A 21,876-nucleotide genomic window follows, 5' to 3' on the forward strand; every position below is an offset into this window, starting at 1 on the left:
AACTTTTAAGAAGAGACTAAAGGAAAAAAGTTATGAAGATATTCTATAACCAAGTAAGTTGTTCAGACTTATAATAATCCCTCATTAAATCATGAATTCCCATATAGAAAACATATCCACTTTATCTGGGTGGAGGGCAGGAAGGAATGCAATTCATCTCTTACATTTTTAATTAACTAGATTTTCAGATAAAATATTCGACCTTTGAATGTCAAATGTCCAAGAAACTGCAAAGAAATAAAACCTGAGTTAGATTTGTGTGTTCTCAGAGCCATTTGTTGCAACAGCTAGATGTTCATAATCCTTACAAGAACTGGAACTGTTTTTTCAAATTGAGCATATTTAAATATTTTTAAAAGAGTTTCAAACAAATATTTTTCTGCAACTGTTCAAAATTAGTGGCATGACATAACCTAAATGTTCTATTACTGCTCAATAAATACTAACTAGACAATACATAATCCCAAATAATGAACTGGCATTATATAATTTTCCAATGTAATAATCCCAAAGAATCACAAAGAATCAATTGTGATTATAGTAATTTTTCTAACCAAAACAACAAAAGTTGGTCATTATTTATGTCTTTAAAAAGGTAATCAGTACCTCTATTATGTTTTTTACTTTGTTAACAAACTTTTCAATTAAAAAAACTTTTTGGTTTAAAAATTTTTGTTGGTGGCAATAGTTATACAACAATGTGAATGCACTTACTGCCACTGAAATGTATATTTTAAATGGTAAATCTTATGTATATTTAACCACAATTTAAAAAAGAGAAAAGGGGAGAAATAGAGAAAAAAAGAGTAGGAAAAACAGAGACTCCTAAAACAAATAAACCAGTCTGAGCACCTGCTGGCAGACAACACTTGGACACTCAAGAAAAGCAGGCTGAGGAAGGCACAGTTCACTGGGCACGCAGACAGATCGCCAGCAAAGCAGGCTCTACAAACAGCATAGGAGGTAGGTTACCCTGGAAGAGTAATATGACCCATCATACATCCAGAGAGCTTTGTCTCTAAAGAAAGACGCAGGGCTCTAAAAGGATGTCCTTCACAATTCCTAAGACCTGGGTTGCATCAAAATGTCATTCATTGTATCTTCATACCACTTACAGCAGGATCCTCTTAAACATGAAATTAGGCTAATTAATGGCAGTATGTTGTTTTTTGGTTAACAGGAAACTAGTGTACCAGTACTCTAAAGAAAAAAAAAGAAAGCGAGGAAACCTCAGGGCAAAGAACCATGAAAAATCCACAATGTACCTCCTTGCTTTGCAGTTCTTTTAAGAATATTGTTTAGTGTCTAAAACAAGTAAAGTGGCATTTTTTCAGGAAACACCTTTGACCATACTTCCAAAGTAATAAAGCCTGTTTAGTCCAGCTTCTCAATTTATAGCCATAAGTGTACATTACAAGGCAATAGTTCTTTAATATACGAACTTGGGACACAGATTTTTCAAAAAGTGAATAAAGCCAAAGAAGATTTTGTGAAAATAGTTCTCATAAATATAACAAGCACCACTGAATATAATTTTATTCTAAATTGATCCAGTTTATGTTCCAAATCTTATTTTTATAGCCTTCCTATGGTAAATGCTCAACAAGGATTTGCTGAATAAATGAATGAGAAGGACCAAGTCTTAATTTGAGTTTGTTCTGGTAACAGAGAGATAAACACATAAATGAAAAACTCCTTATTCTGGCTATGATTAAAAGGTCAGAAAATAACAGATGTTGGTGAGGTTGCAGAGGAAAGGGAAGTACTTATGCACTGCTGGTGGGACTGTAAATTAGTTCAGGCACTGTGGAAAGTAGTTTGGAGACTTCTCAAAGAACTTAAAATAGAATTACCATTCAACCCGGCGATCCCATTACTGAGTATACACCCAAAGGAATGTAAATCATTCTACCAAAAAGACACATGAATGTGTATGTTCATCACAACACTATTCACAATAGCAAAGACATAGAATCAACGTAGATGCCCATCAACGGTGGACTGGATTGAAAAATGTGGTACACATACACCACGGAATACTACACAGGCATAAAAATGAAGAAAGTCATATCCTTTGCAGCAACATGGACACAGCTGGAGGCCATAAACCTAAGTGAAGTAAAAACAGCAACAACAACAAAAAACCAAATACTACATGTTCCCGCTTATAAGTGGGAGCTAAACATTGAATACACATGGAGATAAAAAGAGGCCCAACAGACACTGGGGCCTACTTGAGGGGAGATAGTAGGAGGAAGGTGAGGTTTGAAAAACTACCTATCAGGTACTATGCTCACTACCTGTGACCTGGGTGACAAAATCATTTGCACACCAAACCCCAGCAACACACAATTTACCCATGGAACAAATCTGCACATGTGCTCCTTGAACCTAAAATAAAGGATGGAGAGGCCAGGTGGGGTGGTTCACGCCTGTAATCCCAGAATTTTGGAGGCCGAGGCGGGCAGATCGCGTGGTCCAGGAGTTCGAGACCAGCCTGACCAACATGGTGAAACACCCCTGTCTCTACTAAAAATACAAAAATTAGCTGGGAGTGGTGGTGTGCACCTGTAATCCTGGCTACTCAGGAGGCTGAGGCAGGAGAATTGCTTTAACCCGGGAGGCAGAGGTTGCAGTGAGCCAATATCGCACCACTGTACTCCAGCCTGGGCAACAGAGCGAGACTCTAAAAAAAAAAAAAGTTGGAGAAGGAAAAAAAAAAAAAACCCCAAAAAACTCCTTATTCTTTCTAGATCTATCTAGATTGCTACATCAATAAAATAGAATCTAGCACCCTTGCAATTCAATGTAACAGACATAATAAGATTCCTCCTAGAAAGAAAAAAGGAGGAAGGAGGATGGAGAGGGGAAGAAAAGGAGAGGAAGGAATACCTTATTATGCCAGAAGGAACTTCTCTAATGATGACAAAGGTTAGATCAGACCTCAGAAAAGCTACAGGGTGCCAATCTCACTTAACATTCAAGGGTCTACCAAAAATTGAAGTGAAATATTCTATTTCTATAAAACTGGTCTTCTACTTGACCTTTATCAGGGAAGATGGGGTAAGCTCACTGTAAAATACGATTTTTTCATTTTGTGTGTGTGTGTGTGTTTTTTTTTTTTGAGATGGAGTCTTGCTCTGTTGCCAGGCTGGAGTGCAGTGGCACAATCTCAGCTCACTGACACCTTTGACTCCCTAGTTCAAGTGATTCTCCTGCCTCAGCCTCCTGAGTAGTTGGGACTACAGTCACGTGCCACCACACCCAGCTAATTTTTGTATTTTTTAAGTAGAGACAGGGTATCACAATGTTGGCCAGGATGGTCTTGATCTCCTGACCTTGTGATCCGCCTACCTCAGCCTCCCAAAGTGCTGGGATTACAGATGTGAGCCACATCGCCTGGCTGTAAAATATGATTTTTCTCATTCCCTTCTGTAGTGTCTCACTCAGCATACTTGTTGAAGCAGCCCAGAGCTATAAGACAGAAAAACCCTATACAGGAAGCAATTCCTAAAAGACTATGTTATGGACTGAATTGTATCCCCCACCAAATTTGTATGCTGAACTCCTAACCTCCAGTAACTCAGAATGTGACCCTATTTGGACAGGTTGACTGCAGATATATTAAGATGAGGTCATACTGTAGTAGGTAGATCCCTACTTCAGGTGCCCTTCCCTGGCACCTTCAGAGGGACCATGGCCTGCCAACACCCTGATTTTGGATTTCTGGCTTTCAGAACTATGAGACAATGCATTCATGTTGTTCTATGTCATATGGTTTGTGGTACTTTGTTACCATAGCCCTAGGGAACTAATGCAGACTATAAGAGGCCAGTGTGCACTAGCCTACCCTCTTCAGATTGCACTTCAGATCCAGTCTTCTGCCTCATGGCCACTGCCACTACATTACCCCCAGCCCCAGCACCTCACTCTTGAACTGCTACAAAAGCTCTGGTCTTCCTTACTTCAGACCCTATCTTGACTTTTTTCAATTGTCAAACCTCCCTGCACACCACCTTTTTTGCATCAACCCCTTATTTTAAAAACTCCAGTAACTCACCAATTTTTACAGGAAAAAGCTAAAATTCTCCTAACTGGCATTCAGGCCTCTCTCTAAGCCAGCTCCAAATGCTAGGTGATATTCTCTTAGTGACCCTAGAACACCCAACTTTTTTTGTTGCCCAGGCTGGTACACAGTGGCGTAACTACAGCTCACTGCAGCCTTGACTTCTTGGGCTCAAGCAATTCCCCCTCCTCAGTTTCCCAGGTAGCAGGGACCACAGGTGCATACCACCATGACCAGCTAAGTTTTACAGAGATGGGCTCTCACCATGTTGCCCAGGCTGGTCAGAACATACAACTGTTATTCTCTATGTCATGCTTCCTTCTCCACTTGCCGCTCTCCCCTTTCATCAGTCCAAATCTTGACCTTCCTGTGAAAATTACTGTCAGGACACACTTTCTCCTTGAAGCTCTCTCTCTATACTTGAGCCTAACACAACAGCCATATTTCTGAGCCTAACACAAAAGCCATATTTCTGATTCTATGCACTTTACTGCCTGCATCAGTCATCTGTACTCTTCACAGATTGCTTTGCATAGTTACCTGGCATTTGAAAACTACAAGCTTGAATTTCATAGCTGGACTAGGAGCTCCTTAATAATAGGGTCTATGTCTTATAATTTTGGAGGTACTTCTCAAAGCTGAAGACAATGCTGGGTGTATTACAGGCAACCTCTAAATTCTTACTGAATTAACTATTAAACATATATGAAAAATTCCTAGAAATGCTACCTTTGGCACTTCCTTCAATCAGGGAATTGAAATTGGAATAAATCTACAGATTTCATATAGTACTAATGGTCCCACATGTATCTGAATAATTTAAAACTTACAAGGAATAAGAGGAAAAAAATGACTTGAGTCCCAAGTTACTTACCATTCTTCATCACTACATTGGACCACACATTTGCATTCAGGGCTTGAACAATTCGCTTTACTCCTGTAGATTCTGGGAAGTCGTCTAATCAGGGAGGGAAATATACATATTTATACACAACACTCATACAGATATACATACACATTCACAAAAATATGGCCGGGCACGGTGGCTCACGCCTATACTCCCAGCACTTTAGGAGGCCAAGGCGGGCAAATCTCCTGAGGTTGGGAGTTCGAGACCAGCCTGACCAACATGGAGAAACCCCGCCTCTACTAAAAAATACAAAATTAGCCGGGTGTGGTGGCACATGCCTGTAATCCCAGCTACTCGGGAGGCTGAGGCAGAAGAATTGCTTGAACCCAGGAGGCGGAGATTGTGGTGAGCCAAGATGGCACCATTCCAGCCTGGGTAACAGCAGCAAAACTCCATCTCAAAACAGAAAAGAAAATGTTATGTATATATCCCCCAAGCCATATTTTCAAATGACTGTGGTTTTGTTATCCTGTTTATTTAGTTGTTAGTTCACATTGTACAAGGAAAAAAACAAATACAGAGCTTGGAGCTCCCAATAAGAATACTCTAGAGAAACTCATTTCCTCCTTAGCTGAGGATTGACCACCATCACGAACGACATGGTAACTATCCAAACTGGAAAGTTCATGACCAACCAACTACTTCAGAGAAAACAAATGGTCATTGATGTCCTTCACCCCAGGAAAGCAACACTACCTAAGACAAAAATTTGGGGAAAAGTAGCCAAAATGTACAAGACCACACCAGATGTCATCTTTGAATTCAGAACTCATTTTGGTGGTGGCAAGACTACTGGCTTTGGCATAATTTATGATTCCTTGGATTATGCAAACAAAAAGGAACACAAACATAGACTTACAAGACATGGCCTGTGTGAGAATAAAAAGACCTCAAGAAAGCAATGAAAGGAATGCAAGAACAGCATGAAGAAAGTCAGGCAGATTGCAAAGGCCAGTGTTGGTGCTGGCAAAAAGCCGAAGGAGCAAAGGTGCTGGAAGGATGTTATCTGTGGCCACTGTGGTTTTTTCATGATTAATAAACCAAAAACTTTCAAGTGGAAAAAAAAGAATATTCCAGGAACTAAAGCAATTAAATAAACACACAATATAAGGCAGTTATATAAAAAAGTTATCCTCACCAATGGAATCTATTTATATTCTGAAAATGTTAAGATTCCACTTATTACACACATTCCTGGCACAGTACGAGAGATACCAATCTAGACAGAATGAGTTTCCTTAAGGCAGGAACAGTCCTCTTATTAATAGTATGCTATAAAATCATGTAAATGCTCTATCCTTTGCTGGAAACCAGAGAATAATAAGTGTTATTTATGATCGGTATCTATAGAAGAACTTCTTGATCAGAGAAAGACAGTTGGAGTGAGAAGTGAAATGACTAGAAGTGTAAGAGACAGGCAAAGGGTCATTACAACAACTTAGTTTACTTTATTATGAGTACTATCCTGCTTCTGGAATTTGACTGATACTACTCAAAATAATGGGGCTGTAATCCTATAGTATATCAAAAAGGTGGTATTCTTAGCTACAACCTAGGAATGATTGTGTACAAAGGAAATGGAGATCCTGCAGATGTTGAGGACTGTAAGGCTGCATCTGGAAAACAATGACAGAAATAGTTTTCATGTGCTTAAAAAAGGAAAGTTTCCTGAGTTTACAGAACATAATCCACACAGAACCTGTCCCTAGTGGCCAGCCTAGCCCTGGGTGGTTTAACAAGAAGAGCACAGAGTTACATGTTAGAATATCTGAATTTGAACCCAGCTTATTAGCTATTTGATCAAGGGCGAATCACTTACACCATTCTCACAGAAAGTGGAAACAATACCACTCTATGCACATCTCTCCTAGAGGAAAGCTGCACTGGAACTGATGATTTACTAATGTAACCTTCCCCCTACACTGGAAACTCCTTGAGGGCAGGCATCTTGTCTTACTGAGTTCATATGCCCACTGCCTAACACAGTGCCTGAAAAACAGCAGGCACTCACCAACTGTTTAATGGATCGATGAATCATTTAAAGAATACCAACCTACCAACCTAACAGAAATATAGTGATTACATTGAAAATACTCGGCCAAGCGGGGTGGCTCATGCCTGTAACCCCAGCACTTTGGGAGGCCAAGGCAGGCGGATCACGAGGTCAGGAGACAGAGACCATCCTCTGGCTAACATGGTGAAACACCGTCTCTACTAAAAATACCAAAAAAAAAAAATTACCCGGGCGTGGTGGTGGGCGCCTGCAGTCCCAGTTACTTGGGAGGCTGAGGCAGGAAAATAGCGTGAACCTGGGAGGCAGAGCTTGCAGTGAGTTGAGATCGTACCACTGCACTCTGGTCAACAAAGAGAGACTCTGTGTCAAATAAATAAATAAATAAACAAAAATAAAGAAAATACTCTACCAAGATAAATTTATCACCACCAATGTTTGGATGAAAATCTAAAAGTCATGTTTATCTTAACTGTGAATGACTTAATTCTCAAAAGAATAACTAATACTTTTTTTTTTTTTTTTTTGAGATGGAGTCTCGCTCTGTTGCCCAGGCTGGAGTGCAGTGGCCGGATCTCAGCTCACTGCAAGCTCCACCTCCTGGGTTTACGCCATTCTCCTGCCTCAGCCTCCTGAGTAGCTGGGACTACAGACGCCTGCCACCTCGCCCGGCTAGTTTTTTTGTATTTTTTTAGTAGAGACGGGGTTTCACCATGTTAGCCAGGATGGTCTCGATCTCCTGACCTCGTGATCCACCCATCTCGGCCTCCCAAAGTGCTAAGATTAGAATAACTAATACTTTAGATGACATAACCAGGAACCAAAAATGTGGTCTGAAATGAAGAGTTAGTACCAATAAGAGGAAAATTAATACAAACTAGCATAAAGTCCTATATTCATGTTCGAATAATACATGCAAGTAAAAGATGAGGAAATATGGCTTAGGAATAGTTTGTATTTTAAAAGTCTAGGAAGGTTTTCATTATGTTACCTAAAGATGACATATCAAAAAACCCATTTTAAGATTAATCTGAATGAATACAAGAACATTATTCAGACAAAGGGCTACGAGAAATATAGTGTATAAAGGAGCAGAGATTCCAAAATGATAACAGCCAAATACTGACTCCCAAGGACAAGAGAAAGAGAAAATTCTATTGCCAGAAATCACACAGGCTCACATACACAAAACAGGGCACAAGTTTCAGGGACCTAGAAAAACACAGAAAAAGATGTACTTGCCAATTTTCAACACTCTTTAAAAAGAGCAAGGAGAAAAACCAGCCTTTTTATTTCAGTTTTGTTCTCTTCCTCCCTGGCAAGTTTTATTCTCAAAGGTAACAGCATTTTGGAAAAATTATAAATAAAACCAGAATATAGAAAAACATTTCTTAATTCCTTAAAAAAATTCATGAAATGACTGCTTATGTCTTATCTATGTACTTGAATTCACGTTGGTTGTCCCTGCCCAGGATGTCTTTTGGAACACTGGCATATTCACAATGCCACCTCTCCACCAGTCCTCTCACTACAAGCCCAGGACCTTTTCTAACTTCTTCCCCATGGAGCAGCTGACATGTGAGAGTTCACAATGCCAACACGTTCTCTGCACTTTTAAACAAAAATAAGCTCTCCTGTCTCTAAAATACCACAGCACCACTATTTCTTCTATAATACTTATGACATTCCACTTGATAATTCAATTATCTGTAAGTTTCATCTCTTGTACCAGATTATAAGGTTTTGGTGAACCAAAAACCCTCTTATCCTGGTAGATACCACAACAGGTGTACTTCAAAGGAGAAAAGATGAGAAAAGAAATGGGGAAGGGGAGTAGAAAAGGGGAAGAAATAGAAGGTCCAGCAATAGCAGAGGACAGCGATTGCAAACTACCTGGGGTGGAGGTGGGGGATTAAATTAGGGGTCTGTTTTTTGGCTTCAAACGTCCAAAAGACATTCAAATAGATCTAAAATGTCCCCTGCGATTCCTGGGAATTCAGCCTTAGGTTACTATGAATTCAAAATAAGAAACATCAACTTTAACTACTATGAAGGTCTAACTCTCCTTCTTCAGCAGTGGGGAAAGGAAAAAGGATTGGGGAAATGACAAAGATTTTAGAAAGCAGCCTTATACCTTTATCCACAAGAAAAACACACATTTTCAAAAGTTCTAAAATAGGTGGTGAAACTAAATAAATGAATTCTTACACTAAGTATAAGACTACATCAATGGATTTTGCGTAAATCCTTGAAACAGCTGGGGAAAAAGTTTCTTGAATTTTGCTGTGATTCTTCTTCCCTGAATTAAAATAATCTCTCATATCTGAATCTAAGTGCCATATTTTCTACTAACACACAAACACTTACCATCCTCCTCAGGCAACTCCTCTGGACTAAGTTCTACCAATTCAAAGCCATGTCTGATGCACCATTCTTGAGCTTTCTGTCGGTTTACACCTAAAATAATATGCAAAAGAATCTTCATAAGTAAAAAGAAAACAAAACATGACTATTCCTGCAATATTCTTCATAAATCTCAATGTGTTTCCCTTAATGTCAATGCTATTCTAAAGGCATCTAAAATAACGAAAAGAAAATGATTTCTCAACCCTGAAGTATCCATTCTTAAAAAAAAAAAAGTAAATATTAAAAGATACCGAAGAAAAATAGCTGAAAATATTTTCATAAAGCAATAAAGTCACATGGGATGTATGTCCTAAGTTAAGGAAACAGATGTACTCTGTTTATCAAGGAATGGCAAATGCATGTCCCATCCACATGCCTTACCATCTTCAGACACTCTGTCACAGACCAAGATCATCACCTCAGGTAACCATGCTTCTGCCAGTGGAAGCCACGAGGAGACACTGTCGAGACCTGATTTCTAGAAGGAACAAAAAATATAAACAAACAAAAACAGAAAAGAGACAGTAAGATAAAACGTAACAAGAAAAAAAGAAGGCATGCAATAATTTCTTATTCAAGCCTTCATAGAAAACAAAGTCTTACTTGTGTGCTGTCAAAGTAAACCACAAATGCTTGGACAGATTCTGCAATCTCTGCAGTAACAAGAAATTTGTTTGGCACCACACATAAATTGATGTCCGCTGAATAGTATTTATTATCAATGGTCCAGGGATAAAACCTCACAGCATCATTGGAAGTCACTTCCACAATAAGATCTTCTGTTCCAAGGATATCTAAAAATAAATGACAACATTACCATGTAAAGTGCAAAACCAATATACATTGGTTGATTTTCTCAGTCAGATACCAGATAAAGCTGGTACTTTCACTGTTTCCTTTTATGTGAGGATTTCAAAGGACCCTGCATTTATTAGCTTTAATCCTATCTTCTCTGATCATCTGATTACAAAAGTTATGGTGATATAATTTAAGTCATTGACTTTTTCTCTTTAAGAACACAAAAATCATTGTGAACTAGATTAGATAGTAGTAAAGGAAAAAACAGTCATACAACCAAATATCCAGAAAAGAGCAAGTAGAAGACAAAGAATGACAGCTGTATTTATTGTATTGCTTAAGTACTTCATAGGAGGTAGACTATAAAAAGCTTCTAGAATTTGTAACTATTTCGTACTTACTGCAAACTAAAAGGAAGATAGGATTAAGGCTAAACCATTAGTAAAATAGAAGAGCTACATATATTGCTTGGATTGAATGCTTAGACATTAATTCAGCTAATGAAATAAAAGAATGGATACTGATAAATGACCGGAATTCTATTTATATTCAGCCTTGTTCACATTCTTTGAAAGCCAACCCAAATTCTTGTTTGATCAAGACACTTCTGGTAAATTTTAAATGCATAATAGCCAAACAAATGACTACAACTAAATTTAGATTCTAAAAGATTAGATTATAAGTAAATCTTTCGGAAATTTATGTGCAGCTTGTATATAATAGGAAATCCCCATAGTAAGAGACAAGTCAATGATGAACAAATGAATACAGACATGATCACGGAGCCATGGAAGCATTTTGCTTCCATTATGTTATACAGTACTTACAACTGGAAGAGAAATTACAAGTTGTTCTAACCTAAACTCCCATCTTTCACACCCATACCCACAACCTCCACTTTATACAAATGTGGAAAATGAGCTTACAGAAGTAAAATGACTTGCCATTAATTGACTTATCAGAAGAATATAAAGAAAAACAGTCACAAACTCCTCGTCAATGCATACTAAGATGAACACGTATTAATGAAATGTGCCTCAAACTCATAATTAGCAAGACACTGAAAACTAGAAATTAAATTTTAAATCCCAGAGCTAACATTATATATTTGAAAAGATGCCATCATTTCTGCTCAATATAAAGTTATGGGGAAAGTATTTAGTCCAAAAGACTGCTAGGAATTATGTACAAAGTGTGTGTGTAAGAGTGTATACACACATGCATTCTTTTTATTAGCAAAGTTTCATCAAGTGGTTAAGAGGAATTAATCTTCTCAAGAATGAAAGGTCGTCCCTTTTTTTAACAAAAAAATTAAATTTAAAACAAATTTAAGGTTTTATCTTTGATATAAAGCATATCACGAAACTAACTAAAAATTTTTTTTTCACCAGAACCAGAATTGTTACTCTTAAATTAGCAGAAGGTCTATGTCAATATTTGACAATCTGAGTGTATCCCATTTCTTTAAGAAATCAGCAGTTCTGTCTACTTAATTTCTACCTGAAGTCATAATCTTTTACTTAGTGTCAGTCAATTAAATCGCAGCCAGCTGCTACGTCCCTTATGGAGCATTAAGACAATTTCAGGTGGGAAATAAACAGGTAAGTTATTAAAATCAAAGATGTTGTTTTCATGTAAATGTCTCACAGAAAAACAAAAACTAGATCAAAGTCTACATTGCATTCAAATCTAACACTCCAAACTTCAAGAAGGTGGCATAGTAACATGTGGCTGTGTTTCTAAAAGCTGAATACTGGCACAGCTAACACACATGCCACAATATGCTGATAAATACACACATAAAAGAAAGAAACTAAAACAACGAGAAAAGCAAAAAAAGTATAAACTAATTTTTTAATGGTGAAAAGAGCCACCATATAAAATCAGTCTTCATTCTTTTCTTTTTTGAGACGGAGTCTCGCTCTGTCGCCCAGGCTGGAGTGCAGTGGCGTGATCTCAGCTCACTGCAACCTCCACCTCCCGGGTTCATGCCATTCTCCTGCGTCAGCCTCCCAAGTAGCTGGGACTACAGACACCCGCCACCACGCCTGGCTAGTTTTTTCTATTTTTAGTACAGACTTAGTAACGCAGGTTTCACCGTGTTAGCCAGGATGGTCTCGATCTCCTGACCTCGTAATCCACCCGCCTCGGCCTCCCAAAGTGCTGGAATTACAGGCGTGAGCCACTGCGCCCGGCCATCCATGGGTAATTTTTAAAAATAGCAAACTGCGTATTTTTTAAAGGAGGGAAGCACAAATAATAAAATACAGTAATGAATTCACTTGTTGCTAAGGGGCAAAGTACAAAGGCAGAGGGGGACTAATATTCCTGTCATTGCTACAATCAGTTCTTAATATTTTCTAAATCAGTTGTATTGTTAAAAACTGGAATAAAAAAATTGGGGTTATGCTTTCTTTGCTCCTCAACATGAGAAATCTAAAATCAATTAAAATGGCATTACTAACTGCAATTTAAAATATTTAGATCCATTAATGATGGCTCATTTTATTAATGTTTAGAACACAAAAGAACAAAACAATGTTTGTTACTCAGAGCACTTACAATTTCAATTTTATCCTTGCATTTGCAAATGATTAAGATATTTACTTAATATGGAGAAAGAAGTTGTTTCTTTCTTTTTTCTCCAAACCTAGATAGGAATGGAACCAATAAGTTGGGAAAATGAATTTCACATTTCAGTGTTTCAGTAGCTAGTGGGCTTTCGCTTTTGTTTTATTCTCTGTGCTGCCTAAACAAGTTGATAGCTCAATTTACTTATCAGATTTTTTTTAACATTTTATGTCTAATCAGACACTTTCTTCAAGACTGCATATGGACTTCATTATCACATCTGTGCCATATTAGAGCTAGGGAGAGAATAGTAAAGACTGTTTCATTCTAATTCTTATGATCAATATCATAATGTAGAGTTTAATTTAAAAAATGTAAATGTGTACACTAAATATAGCTTTCTTCCCTCATGTTTTCTATTTGATTTTCAAATGCTTAACAAGTTCATTCTTTTCTAAATTAAAATGAAATTATTCAAATTGTGCACATGGCTAAAGGTTTCTGGAGATCAGCTAATATAATTCACTCATTTTAAGATGAGAAAACTGAGGCCCAGGAAAAAAGAAGCCACTTGTCTAATAGGAGCAGAGCCTAAAACAGGATTCTATTCACCAATATCTTTCCTACTACACCGTGATGTTACAATACTTAGCATCTGAGCTGGATCACACTTGAGTCTCTAATAGTGACAAGCCAAAACTAGTCTATGGACCTAAAGTATCCTCTGCCCTTTTAGGAACACCAAAAATAATAGCCAGAATATGGGCACAATTATATACGGATCTGCAGCACAATTAACCCATCAGAAAACTGTCTATGACATTCAAATATTTACATGTCAAAGATAAGTCACAGTGATCTTGAGGTTTTTTTGTGTGTGTGTGTGTGTGTGTGTGTTTTGCAAGACTTCCTAGAAAAACCTGCAGTGGGGTCCCTTCTTTGTCCTTCACTAAATTATTATGTTGTAGACTCTGATATGCACAAAGAAAATCAAGAGCAGCTTTCCCCTCCTCCTGGTGGATGCCAGCCTGTCTCATTCATACTGTTGGCAGCCACCTGGTGGAGCTGTAATATATCATTTTTTAAGAGACAAACACTAGGTGTTTACTTGCCAGGTCTGTTACTACAAACTCCATTTCACAGCTTACAATAGTTAATTTGTAGTGCTTTTACAAAGGAAGTTAGATGCCAACTCAGTTCTAGTAGCAAACATAAACATTTCCTTCAGTGTTAAGTGCAAGTATAAACCTCTATCCCTATTTGAGAAACTTTTTACAAAGCCATCAATTCTCCAGTAACTCCCATTTACTTTCTCACATCCTTGGTCAACTTCTTTTCCCTATAATCTCATATGATAAGTTACAGAAAATAAAGATTCAAGAGCTTTGAAGGAAGCCATGTTCCAAGGCAACATTTCAGTTCAGTAACCCAACATCTTCCTCTTTTTATTCAGCTTTCTACTGTTCCCTGTATATCCTAATAATGATCCTTCCCTCAGAGAAAGTACAAATGTGGTAACCAATCAAATGAAAGAAAAGAGGCAGCTAGCTTTCTATGGTTAAGAATCAATAAGAGGTGATACTCTTTTTAGCATGAATTAGAAGGCAATATGAAGTTCAAGGTGAATTCCCAAACACCACAAATATCTGTTCTCCTACACACACACACGTTATCTATATATAAACTTGCACATACACAACCCTTACCTTACACCCTCACCTATCCACCTCAGCCAAAAAAGACAAATGCATTCTAAACTAGACACGTTGATACTGTTATGGCTTTTTTATGTCTCCTTCAGTAGTAGGGTAATTAAGTACACTTTTAATATCAGTGGTATTAGTGTGCACTTAACCAATCATGACATTCTTTGTGAAGCAAAGTTGTCCAGTGATTAAATCATATTTTCTATGCCCTGAGGGAAGTGACAGCTGCCACCTCAAATCAAGATGATCCCTCTGGAAACCAGCACTCTTCTCAGACTGCAAAGTTGGTTTTAATCTTTCTCATAAACTGAAACTGCCTTGACAGCCAGGCATCACAACCTCTCACCCCAGATATGAGTGTCTTTCATGGAATCCACTCTTCTGGAGACCCAACATTCTTCTTTCTTCCCTTTGTGAAGGCAGTACTAACAAGAAGGGAGAAGAGCATGGAAAGCAGAGACAGCACAGACCTGGGGTCCGACAGGCCTGCATTTGCATGCTGGCTCTCTGCAAAGCCTTGGGCAGATTAACCCCTCTGTGTCTCATTTCCTTACCTGCAAACAGGGATGAGAACACTTCTCAAAAAGCTTAAATGAATTAAATGAAACTATATCAAAGAAAGTACAGACACTGGGCACAGAGGAGGCCCTTAGTAAGCACAGAGTAGGCCCTTAGTAAATATTCATTTCCTTCTTCCCAACTCACTTTTTTTCACATTTGTGACAGCCCTCCTGACTAGAGGTAGGTTAGAGATGCACTGAGGAGTTAGTAAGAAACATTACAATCAGGAAATAACCATCTCCTTTAAGCTGTGCTAGCCTCGCCCTTCTACCCCAGACCACCCCCTAAAATAAACTTGAAATTTTTCTTTTCCACTGCTAAGGCATATGCTGAGACAGAAGAGAAGGCAATCAGGAAAATTATAGGAGGCAGCAGAGTCTGACGTCAGCTGAAAGGAAAAGTAGCCATTATGAAAGAAAAGAACCGAGCAAAATATGACTTAGGAAAAATTCAAAACCTAGAGTTTTCATTAACCAGCAAGGGAAAAGAGAGACTTTAAGAAATCATATTGGATTCATACTATTGCAAGCAACTACAGTTTCTTACCCACAACTTGATGAGACTGTCAAACAAGGTGCGTGCTACTCTGTCAAATATTTTGTAGTAGTTGTAAACAGGTTAGTCCCTAAATACTAAAAGTAGACTATACTGCTCCAGTGGAAAGGGACTTTGTAGCATGGTAGTATTTAAAGGTTAAAACTGTGCGACATTAAAGTTGAGACTTCACAGACAAATGTCAGGAAACTCATATCTGAGGCTCCCTGTGTAATCATACCCTAGCCTCCTGGTGCAAGTATAGGTGATATTTGTTGCAGTCTGTATGACAGGTCAATCACTGGAGTAGTATAGACTTGCTGAGGGAAGAGTAACTGGATTGAGTTAAAGCAACATACTGCTTTAACAATAGTACAGAGATTCTGGGTTGCTTACAACACTTAATTACCTCTTCCTGACACACCCCTTTTCTCTGGTTACACTCTAAATTCGCATTTCCACATGCTCTTAAGCTTTTTATATCACAGCGGAAACATTTTAAAGCTGAAGCAGATGAAATCCAATCCAGTTCTCCTCTTTTTCCTCAAGTTTACTTTCTCCCAATAGTCATCTGGAATTGGTCACTACAGCTTCATCTTAAAATAACTGGGGAAAGTCAGCGGGCGGTGTAGAGGGATGCGGGATGGGTGGGGGGTGTCTCTGCTTGCTTTTAGAAGACCGTACAATGCAGTCAAACATACACACAAGAACATAAAGAAGCAATCAGGAAAGGGAGAGAGAATATGGAGAAGGGTTTTATAAAGATCAAGCAGGAAACATCAGCCTCTAAGTTTTATGGGCTGCATGCAAAGACCATTTTGTCAATTCTAGTGGCACAGCTGATGGACAATTCTTACCTATATTTTAGAGGGGTAGGGCACTTCTCTGAATTCCCTTGCTAGTTCTAAATATAACCCTAAAGCAGTGATTCTCTATGGGGATGTGATTCTCCCCAACCCTACCAAGGGGACATAGGTCAACACCTGGAGACATTTTTGTATCACAGTAGGGGGATGTTACTAGCATCTAGTGAGTAGAGGTCAAAAATACTGCTAAACATCCATCCTACAATGCACAAGATAGCCCCACAAGACAAGGAATTGTCTGGCCCAAAAGGTCAACAGTGTCGAAGCTGAGATACCCTGTCCTATAGCAAAGAAACCTTATGGAATTTACTTAGCTGTATTCATGAAACAAAATAAAAGTTCTGGAATGCAAAATTGGTTTTATTCTTTCTCGAAAACCTGAAACTAGGCATTACAGTCAGGCATCACAACCACCTACCCCAGATAAAAATATCTTCCATTTATATCTGATAAAATCTCTCTCTGATAAAATCTATCTAAAGTGTCTTCTTTGATTATTAACCATAAAAATTATTTGGCAATTAACCTTAGAAGCTTTGAAAATAATCTATGAATGATAGATTTCTAGAAGAATTCATAAGCCTAAACAGGACAATTATGAGATAAAAATAATTTTCATATTCAAATGTAATTTTTCATAAACAAATCAGCATCAAGTAATAAAACCTTACAAGAAATGTCAATGTCTGCTCAGGATGACAACATCTGTAGTAGATGCTAATTTACTCTTAAAAAAACCAAACATGTTTGAGATGAATTTTCCAAAACAGAGTAAGTTTAATGAATAATGGAGAACATTCATTCTGTAGCCCCTGTACTCAAGTACTGAAAATAAGCTTGATCAGTTAGAAAATGTCAGAAAGCTAACAGATCCAACATCCCAGCATCCAAAAGGTTCCTCTAAAAGGGTAAAATCATTATTGGGCAACAGATGGCCAATGAATCATGGAAAACAAAAACACTAATAAGTAAGAGTTATTGAAAGTAAAAATTGTTTCAAGACACCACCAAGAAAAACAAAACCCAAGCCATAGAACAAGAGAAAATGTTGCAAATTATATATCAATAAGAGAATTGTAACCAGAATATATAAAGAACTTTTTCATTAATAAGACCATAAAACCAATTTAAAAGCAGGCAAAAAAGAGCTAGGCACGGTGGCTCATGCCTGTAATCCCAGCACTTTGAGAGGCCGAAGTGAGTAGATTGCTTGAGTCCAGGAATTTGAGACAAGGCTACCCAGCATGGCGAAACCCCGTCTCTACCAAAAATACAAAAAATTAGCTAGGCATGGTGGCACACACCTATAATGCCAGTTTCTTGGGAGGCTAAGGCACAAGAATTGCTTGAACCTCAGAGGCGGAGGCTGCAGTGAGCCAAGATCACACCACTGCACTCCAGCCTGGGCAAGAGAGTGAGACTCCATGTTAAAAAAATAAAATAGGTAAAAAAAAAAAAAAAAAAAAAAAGTGGGCAAAAAAGATCTGAAGAGACATTTCACCAAAGAAGATATTAAAATGGACTATATGCACATGAAAAGATTCTCAACATCATGAGTTATGAAAGAAATGCAAATCAAAACCACAATGAGATACTACTTCACATCCACTAGAATGGCTATAACAAAAAATATAGATAATAACAAGTATTGTTATTGTCCAAAGATATGGAGAAATTAGAATCCTCACTGATGGGAATATAAAATGGTACAGCCACCTTGGAAGAAAACAGTTTGGCAGTTTCTTAAAATACCAAATATAAATTTACCATATGACCCAGCAATTCCACTCCTAGGCATCTACCCAAGAGAAATGAAAACAGATGTCCCATGAAAACTTGCACAAGAATGTTCATAACAGCATTATTCACAATAGCCAAAAAGTGGAAACAATCCAAATGTCCATCAACTGATGAACGGATTAAAAAAAAAGTGGTATATCCATACAATGGAATATGAAGTACATGCACTTCAAAAACATTATGCTATATGAAAGAAGCCAGACACAAAAGACCACATATTATGATTCCATTTATATACAATGTGCAAATCTATAAAGACAAAAAGTACATTAGTGGTTGCATGGAGCTGAGGAGCGACTGCAAATAGTCACAAAGTTCCTTCCGGAATGAGGGAAATGTTCTACAATCAGATTGCAATGATGGTTGCACAAATCTGTAAATATATTTTAAAAACACTGAATTATACAATTAAAACAGGCAGATTTTATACTACTTAAATTATATTCCAAAAAGCTGCTAAAAACCATAAAAACTGGGAGATAATGACCCCATTACTAATAAGGTAGGTGACTGAGACGCATAATGTTTTAGGTACTTAGAACAATGGATGGCACATTTTAACAAATCTGGTCAATATTTATGGAATGAAGTTAACTTGTTTAAAGTCAGATAGCTAAAAAAAGGATAGAATTTAGTACTCAATCCACAGATTTTTTTTTTTTTCACCACAGAAATCCTATACAACTCCAGGAAAAGTCAGACAAAACAGCCACCCCGTTACATCAAGATCACAGTGTTTATTACCAAATGATCAAACATTTTCCTGATCTGAGCAGGCTGGAGTTTGATCCAAATACAGTGAAACTTTTTTCCACTTCTGTGTCAAACCAGCCATCAGATCCGTACGGAAAATTAAACTCTAAATAGGTTTTTGTTACTGAACCTATAATATCATAAAGCCTCTTTAATAGTTTCACAACAGGCCAGGAGTGCTGGTTCACACCTGTAACCCCAGCACTTTGGGAGTCCAAGGTGAGCAGATCAGCTGAGCTCAGGAGTTCAAGACCAGCCTGGGCAACAGGGCACAACCCCTTCTTTACAAAAAATACAAATATTAGCCAGGTGTGGTGGCCTGAGCCTGTAGTCCCAGCTACTTGGGGTAGGGTAGTGGGGCTGACGCAGGAGAATCGCTTGGGCCTGGGAGGCGAAGGTTGCAGTGAGCCAACATTACGCCACTGCACTCCAGCCTGGGTGACAGAGCAACACCCTGTCTCAAAAAAAAAAAAAAAAAAAACAGTTTCACAACTGTTCTGTCCATCTTAATCTATGTTAATATTGCTTCCTGAATAAGAATTATTGGAGACGTATTTGTGGTATCCGTGTGTACTGGCTCCAAAATAAATACAATGTTATGTCCAAATTATCATTCTTGCCAAACTTAAAATAATTTTCATACCTTTGAGAGGTGAAGCCAGCTGGACTTCCTGGGTTGAGTGGGGGACTTGGAGAACTTTTCTGTCCAGCTAAAGGATTGTAAACACACCAATCAGCACTCTGTAAAAACACACTAATCAGCACTCTATGTCCAGCTAAAGGAGTGTAAATGCACCAATCAGCACTCTGTAAAAAGGCACCAATCAGCACTCTGTGTCTAAAGGATAAATGCACCAATCAGCACTCTGTAAAATGGACCAATCAGCAGGATGTGGGCAGGGCCAAATAAGGGAATAAAAGCTGGCCACCGGAGCCAGCAGGGGCAACCTGCTCAGGTCCCCTTCCACACTGGGGAAGCTTTGTTCTTTTGCTCTTCACAATAAATCTTGCTGCTGCTCACTCTTTGGGTCCGCACTACCTTTATGAGCTGTAACACTCACTGTGAGGGTCTGCAGCTTCATTCCTGAAGTCAGCGAGACCAAGAACCTACCGGGAGGAACAAACAACTCCAGATGCACCACCTTTAACAGCTGTAACACTCACTGCCAAGGTCTGTGGCTTCACTCCTGATGTCAGCGAGACCACGAGCCCACCGGAAGGAAGAAACTCCAGACACATCTGAACATCTGAAGGAACAAACTCTGCACACACCATCTTTAAGAACTGTAACGCTCACTGAGAGGGTCCACAGCTTCATTCTTGAAGTCAACGAGATCAAGAACCACTGGAAGGAACCAATTCCGGACACATTTTGGTGACCATGAAGGGACTATCGCCAAGTGGTGAGTACCATCAGACCCCTTTCGCTTGCTATTCTATCATATTTTTCCTTAGAATTCGGGGGCTAAATACCAGGCACCTGTCAGCCAGTTAAAAGCGACTAGCGCAGCCGCCAGACTAAAGACACGGGTGTCAGGCTTTCTGGGAAAGGGCTCTCTAACAACCCCTGACTCTTTGGAGCTGGGAGCATTGATTTGCCTGGAACCAGCTTCCACTTTTCCTGTACTTCTGGGCTGAGCCAAGGGTCGACAGAGAGGAAAGCCATTCAGCTCCGGGGTCCTGACAACAAGTTGGTTGACCCTACGGCCATGAGTGGAACTCTCAAAGTTACATCACCCAAAAGAGACTCGCCCATCTATCCTATCTATCCTGACCCTTGCCTCCTGGGTCCTAATGCCTGTCAGACAAACTTCCTCTAGCCTCTCTTCTCCAAGACTAGTCCCACTTCCACAACCACTCCTTGTCTCTAGTGCTTTTCTAGTTTCTCCTATAAGAATGATTTCTAGTATAAACTCCAGGACTCTAGTCCCTTCTTTAGGCACCAGGGCTCACCAATCAGAAAGACATTTTTTGCGCAAAGCCCCGTCAGTGGTGGGGGTACTATCTTATCTGGAATTTTAGGATCCCTCCTCAGACTAGCAGGCCTAACAAAATGTATTCCTGAAGCTAGAATATGGGGAGCTTCAGAAATGATATCCTTCCTATCATATGATGAGAAATGAGGACAAAAGGCGTCACTCTTCCAACCCTGGAGATCCCTTCCCTCCCTCAGGGTATGGCCCTCCACTTCATTTTTGGGGCACAACATCTTTATAGGACAGGGGTAAAGTCCCACTACTAACAGGAGAATGCTTAGGACTCTAACAGGTTTTTGAGAATGCGTCAGTAAGGGCCACTAAATCCAACCTTCCTTGTTCCTCTTTGTGGTCTAGGAGGACAGGCAAGGGTGCAGGTTTTCGAGAATGTGTCGGTAAGGGCCACTAAATCCGACCTTCCTCGGTCCTCCTTGTGGTCTAGGAGGAAAACCAGTTTCTGCTGCTGCGTCGGTGAGCACAACTATTCCGATCAGCGGGGTCCAGCAGGTTCTTGGGCGGGGAGAGGGAAAACAAACCAAAACCGCAGGCGGTTTTGTCTTTCAGATGGGAAACACTCAGGCACCAACAGGCTCACCCTTGAAATGCATCCTAAGCCACTGGGACCAATTTGACCTGCAAACCCTGAAAGAGGGGCAGTTCATTTTTTTCTGCATTACGGCTTGGCCCCAATATTCTCTCACTGATAGGGAAAAATGGCCACCTGAGAGAAGTATAAATTACAATACTATCCTGCAGCTTGACCTTTTCTGTAAGAGGGAAGGCTAATGGAGTAAATACCTTATGTCCAAGCTTTCTTTTCACTGAAGGAGAATACACAACTATGCAAAGCTTGCAATTTACATCCCACAGGAGGACCTCTCAGCTTATCTCCATATCCTAGCCTCCCTATACCTCTCC

At 39.0% G+C, this 21,876-nt stretch overlaps 1 protein-coding gene and 1 pseudogene across 2 annotated transcripts in view; one reads left to right on the top strand and one right to left on the bottom strand.

The window, feature by feature from the left end:
• Nucleotides 1–21,876, bottom strand: part of AAGAB (alpha and gamma adaptin binding protein) — a 59,769-nt gene that overhangs the window by 26,359 nt on the left and 11,534 nt on the right. For both annotated transcript variants that reach the window (XM_023220777.2, XM_023220778.2), the window contains exons 2-5: nt 9,997–10,187; nt 9,775–9,871; nt 9,355–9,444; nt 4,941–5,024 (exon numbers count right to left, since the gene is read on the bottom strand). In XM_023220777.2, the coding sequence (XP_023076545.1) occupies nt 4,941–5,024; nt 9,355–9,444; nt 9,775–9,871; nt 9,997–10,187 (462 nt within the window). The remainder of the gene's footprint in view (nt 1–4,940; nt 5,025–9,354; nt 9,445–9,774; nt 9,872–9,996; nt 10,188–21,876) is intronic.
• On the top strand, nt 5,576–5,881 carry LOC111548348 (annotated as a pseudogene).

The sequence above is a fragment of the Piliocolobus tephrosceles genome, chromosome 6, assembly GCF_002776525.5.
Source record: "Piliocolobus tephrosceles isolate RC106 chromosome 6, ASM277652v3, whole genome shotgun sequence".
Classification (NCBI taxonomy): Eukaryota; Metazoa; Chordata; class Mammalia; order Primates; family Cercopithecidae; genus Piliocolobus; species Piliocolobus tephrosceles.